Source organism: Sprattus sprattus, assembly GCF_963457725.1.
Source record: "Sprattus sprattus genome assembly, chromosome: 9".
NCBI lineage: Eukaryota > Metazoa > Chordata > Actinopteri > Clupeiformes > Clupeidae > Sprattus > Sprattus sprattus.
In genome coordinates, this window is record NC_137928.1 from 25711373 (window position 1) to 25717729 (window position 6357).

Sequence of the window (6357 nt, forward strand, 5' to 3'; positions counted from 1 at the left end):
GTGTTGGTTGGCAAGGGTGAGGGAGAGAGAGAGAGAGAGAGAGAGAGAGAGAGAGAGAGGGAAAGAGAGATTTCTGTGCGTAGGCTACTTTAGGCCACCTTCTAGGCATCTGGGATTTCCTATAAGGGTCACTCAAACGGAGGTCTTAGCAGTTATCATCATGGCTAAATCTAACTTGAGTGGAAGCATGCCTTGAAATAAACTTCACTTTGTAATACATGTTTTTTTAACGTTTTGTTAGGTTTGGTTTGGTTTTGTTGCGTTGCATTTTGTATCAATAGGAATGAGCAAAGACACAACTCTGTAATGATAATATATTTAATGTATTGTATCTACTGTACTTTTCTCTCCGTACATAACTGGGATTGTTATAACCATGACTACTGCCAAATTCAGTACGAGCTGCCGAATGCACCTTCCATCAGGGAAAACTACTAAGTGTACAAATGTAGAGGGGTAAGGGGAGAACTTGTAAACTATTTACAAGTAAACATATAATATATAAATATATATAAACATATATTTCATTTCGCCTTACATTAGACATGACAAGTTGATAGTAGCTGTTTGATAATCCAGAGAGAGATTGATTTGTGATGTGAGACTGTTGTATTCCCTGCCTCGTGGAAACCCCTCCCAGTAGTAGCACTGATATGCACATATCACATGGGTCCCCACTACATACACATCCCAGCCACCTGAAGTACAGTCAGAATGTCATGCCTCCTTTGCCAAACTACCATCCAGGGTCACTTTGTTTCAAAAGCAAAATGAGAGTAGAACATGGTTTAATATACCAACACTATCCATTTATGAGATTAATGGCCAAACATCAGGCAGAGTTCATGTAGTTTTATCTCCATAGCTTTTCTAAATCTAGAGGAGACCTGTCTCCAATGTGGTCATTCATTCTCCGTGCTAACATTGCATTGTAGAAAGAGGAGAGAGCCTTAGCAGACACAGAAATGAAGCTATATTATCTATAATGAAAGGAGTGGCCTTGATTTCTTGCATGACATGTCAATACTTTGTACGTTTTTGTGAATGGGATTCATGCTTTTCCAAAATGCTTTTGATTTTTTTTGTAAAGGTTTTACTACCACAGCACAGAATGGTCTTATTCTTTTCATGATTAACATTATGACGTGTCACCAGGATGGTTCTGCTCCGAAACTGTCCTGTTCCTTTTTCTTCACTGTGTTAAACAGTGTCAAAGTCATATTGACTGTGAACTAGTCATTCCAACCATTCAAAATGAATTTGAATCATATCTTAGATAAGTAAAAACTACGATCAAGTATTTATTGACAAATGAATATTATTGACCATCACACTGACATAATTATTATTATTATTATTATTATTATATCAATACAAGTTCAGGCAAGGGTGTAAAAGATATTATGTTAAACTGTATCTTTATTAATAAAAATGTGTCTATCCTGTACATTTTTGTGGGGTAGCATTTTTTTTTTGTCCTCACAGATTTCCCCTCAGACGTCACACACATCAGCACACACGTGACACATGCAACACGTCACACCTTTTGGCACCAGCACTAACCATTAGCTCATGAGTCAATCAGTACTGTGAATTTGATCCAACCATGTGGCACAAGATCAGACTCTGAGGGCAAAATGAATCATTTCATTTTTAATTGCTTCACACTTTGCCGTGCTGGCACCAACTGACTCATTTGGGTGTTAATGACGCAAGCTCCTTGGTGACCAATTAAATCTTTCCTTTTTCCTTTTCCTCTTTTTTCCAACTGTAATTTAATTGGCTAGTGACCTGGTGAAAGGTTCTCGTCCCCAATGGACGTGTGTGTTCTGTGAGGAGTCTCTGTGCTCTGGACCAATTTACGGTGTTGACATAATACTGAAAAACAATAGCAGTGACCAATCAGCGTAGCTGTGAGCTTGTTAATATGCGCATCTCCTGGCACAAACAGGACACAGGAATCACCTTGGTGTAGTTAGGATACACACAGTCTGCTTGTGTGTGCTGAGTAGATGTCAATTACCTGGGCTTCATGAGAACACAAAGTAACAGCAACTCCCTGGGCTTCCATGTCTTCTGCCCCACACTAATCCTTTACATCTTTCTCTATCTTCATCCGTCTCTTTTTCTCTACTTCTCTATAGGATTATCTTGCTCGGTTTCAGCATTAATGTTGAAGAGATTTTCATACTGTGTGTTCAGTTTTCTCAAACATACCCGACTGTCTAGCTACCGTACTGAGATAATAAAACATGTCATTTAGCTGAGTGCAAGTATTAGACCGTCTCATTAGAGACTGTATACTGGCATGTACAGAATATTCTTTTGAAGCTTGGAGAAACCTTTAGCTGCGGATAATGTTATGTTCCTTTAAGTTCATGTCAAAATCTGGTGCCCCTAGACATTATGTGAAATTCTCAACAAGTTTATTGCATCCATGTCTTGATGACTGTTACAAAGGTGGTGTCAGTAAATGAAGCAGCTGTGACAGACACCACAAATTATCTGCCATGAAATTCAATTGACTGCCTGAATCATGTTGCTTCAACTGGGCCAAACTGTATTGAAAATCAGTTGGAAAATGACTGAGTGGATATGTGTCTCAAGGAAAGGCTATATAGCTCCTTATGTGAACAACTTTCAACAGTGTATGCTGTGTACAACATTGTGTGTGGTGGAACCAACTCCATATCATTGCGTTTCCATCCTCATACCAAGAGCACCTCCACATGTGCTGCAAGATACATGCATTTCTATTTATAGACAAGAGCTACAATTAAGCAAGCTACAATTAAGTCCACACTGACATTCAATTCAACACTGGCATTTAAAAGTTTGCCATCTCTATTCAGAGAAATACTCTGGAAGGAAGAGGGACAGAAAGCCCATCATAAATGGAGCTAAGGAATGATGTTTGAACTCCCTGATTAGAATGAGAAGCGGTGCTTGTTAATGGTGTTTACTTAAGTGAGGATGAGTATGAGGAAGAGGACAGGCTAGAGGAGGAGGAGGACAGAGTTTAAGAATTAAAGGTGAACAGATATTAGAACACAAAGATTCATTAGACTTTAGTCAAGTATTTTATTGGAATTAAATTTGTCTCGTGATCTGACACTGTGTTTAAAATGGAATGAAACACATCTGATCTGATCTGATCTGATCTGATCTGATCTGATCTGATCTGATCTGCATTTTGTATTTTACCAGAGTTTTTCTGAAACTTTAAAAATAGTGATAATAGACAAGTCTGTTTCTATTATCTAACACCTTGTGTAGACTTTTGAATCTAAAAAAAGAAACAGGTGAACTTTCACATGGTTTATGCTTACACCTTGCATCTATTGACATCTTCTCTTCATCATTCAGTTTATTTTCTAGGGCTAAACAGGACGATAGACCAGGATAGACCAACATACTGCAATACAATATGGTACAAAAGATTTTAACAAAGGTGATACATTAGGACAAAAGTAAATTCTCGACCTGGATTGGTAAAAATTATAACACATTACATGCATTGATCGAAAGCAATTCAAATTCTGTGTTCAGAAAAAGAATGTATTGTCCACACATTCCATTTCTGACAGTATCATTTAACAGTAGATCTGATCACAATGACAATATAATACAATGACGCATATTAACATCACATGTGAAGGCAAGGACCAGATCAGATCTTTCAGCGTCCAGACATTGATATTCACATTCAGGCTGTATGACACTGAAACCGCTGAACAGGACTAGGAGTAGTAGGGTGAGATGAGTCAGAGTAAGATGTCTGTTACACACACATATCATACAGCTCTTCAGAATCATGCAGAATGACTGTACATTATCCCTTATATATATGAAACAGTTTTGACAATATGAAAGTATGCAAACTCAAAAGACAATTCTGTGTAGGCCACATACCGTACAGTGTCACTTTTTCACAGATGAAATTTGTACCACAAACACCTTATTGGCCTGAACCTTGAACATTCTCACTATTGTGTGCCTTATTTCTTTAGTCCGCACCCCGTAGATGATGGGATTAACAGTGGCGGGGAAGATGATGTAGAGCAAACCCAGAAAGGTGTTAACGTCCACGGGTATGGGGGTGTGCAGGTTGTGGGAGAGGAACGTCACACTACCCACCAGATAAAAGCTCATCATCACCATCAGGTGGGTACCACAGGTGTGAAAGGCTTTCCACCTGTCCTCTCCGGCCGCCGCCCTTAGAACAACGTGCAAGATGCTGACATAGGAGAAGAATATGAGCGATATATCGAAACCAACGAAACACACAATAACAGCCACCCCCATGGCGTTGTTCTTGTCTGTGTTGTTGCACGCCAGGCTAACGAGGGCCATATGGTCGCAGTAGCAGTGGCTGATGATGTTCGAGCCGCAAAACGACAGGGGCACCACCAGGCCAACTAGCGTTAGCATGATGGCCCCACTGCGGACGAGGGTGAAGATGAGCAGTTTGGCAAACAGGGCATTGTTGACGATCTCCACGTAGCGCAGCGGGTGGCAGATGGCCACGTAGCGGTCCAGCGCCATGGCCAGGAGGATGGTAGACTCCACAGACGAGAAGAAGTGCGTGATGAACATCTGCGTCAGGCACCCGGCCAGTGTTATCTCGCTCAGGTCAAACAAGAGGCCCAGCAGCATCTTAGGGATAATCGCTGTGGGATTCACGATGTCGACCACGGCCAGCGTGGAGACGAGGATGTACATGGGGCTGTGGAGACTCTTTGTGTTGTGAATGATGTAGAGCAGGAGGGAGTTCCCCACCAGGACAAGCAAGTAACTCAGGACCAAGGGCACGGAGTACCAGGGCCTGTGCTTGTAGGTCTCTGGGAAACCAATGAAAACGAACATGGTGTGTGAAACATTGGCTCCTTGGGCTTCCTCGATCATGGCACATGAACACAATAACAGCCGGAGGTCCTACCTGAAGGTTTCACAACAACATGCACATGAGTAAAACTGATATCACCATTCAAGAAAAGACATGATATTGAATTACAGCAGGCAAACCAATGCACTATGGAATATTCCATCAATCAAGGAATAGACCATTTGATTTGAAATTCAGACATTACTATTGAAACAGTCATAATAATAATAATAATAATAATAATACATCACATTTATATAACGCTCTTCAAAGTTCTCTAAGACGCTTAATGAAGACGGTTATACGGTACCTAGCAGTGAGTTTCTGTTTTCTTTTACCTCTCTGCTCTTGTGGTCACTTGTCCAATGACCACTGGCCAGTGTGGAGGATTCTGCATCTATTTATACAGAGTAGGGGTCTCTCCCTATGGACCACTTATAGGTTCTTTGCTGTATGTTTCCCCCCTTTATGGCCCATTGACATCACTCGACCTCCAGGGACCTTGTTAACAATTACGCATTAGTATAAAACTTGGCGTTAAGTGCAAAATCTTTGGAAATCTTTTGCACTATATAGAATAATCTGTAAATAACAATATTTTGTCATATTTCCTGATCAATTCCTTCGAGAGTCACATGTGCATTCGGCTCATTGTTAATGTTTCAATACCAGCTAATTTAACTGGGCCTGTTTACAAATACAACTTATAATTGACTAGCCTTTGCCATGGGGCCAATTACAGGTCTAACTCACCCCAGCAGTACCTTTGTGGAAAAACCATTGCAACTAATTTTCCAAGCTGGCCATCCCCAACTCACTTAGGCCCTACTGACCAGTAATTAGTTGTGTTATGATCATTACAGCAGCTGCAGCAACACAACAACAGCAATCAACACAACAACATTCAAATGCTGCATAACACATTTTTAATAGCTGTGCATACATGTATATTCATGGCCTGTCATAAACTCATAGTGCTATATAAGAGAGTGCCAAAGCACGTTTGTTAGGGTGCTTTTGGGGTCATGGTATTCACACATAAAGTGCACTCCAGGTGAACGACTACAACTTACGTACAGTACTGTAGTTCTTTGCAATAACCACACAATATTTACCTCAGGCAATGCAGTGATGATATATATGATCCATGGCATTTTAATCATTCTTATGATAATCTGAACATTACTTACTATCACTAAATGATATAGTGTTTCCTCCATCATTCATGTAAATAACATTGAATGAACAGAAAAATTGATCACAGTAGATGGCAACATTTATATGTGAATTTGTATATTTGATTTTAGAGCATTGGACTGAATTTCCCAAACCCTTTTTAATGCTGCATTTGTAAGTTATACCTTAAGCTGAGCCTCAACATTTTGAGGTTAGTCCTAGAACATCCTTAGCTAAGGTATACCTTCTCTGAGAGATACTTTTGTAAGGTTGGACTGGACCACTCTTAACTAGAA

The 6357-nt window shown here is 40.1% G+C and overlaps 1 protein-coding gene across 1 annotated transcript; it reads right to left on the reverse strand.

The window, feature by feature from the left end:
• Positions 1-3921: 3921 nt before the first annotated feature.
• On the reverse strand, positions 3922-4905 carry or55e1 (odorant receptor, family 55, subfamily E, member 1; the record flags this gene model as incomplete). Its single annotated transcript, XM_080844333.1, has 1 exon — positions 3922-4905. The coding sequence occupies one exon, from the start codon at positions 4903-4905 to the stop codon at positions 3922-3924; it is 984 nt and encodes a 327-aa protein (XP_080700459.1).
• Positions 4906-6357: the final 1452 nt, after the last annotated feature.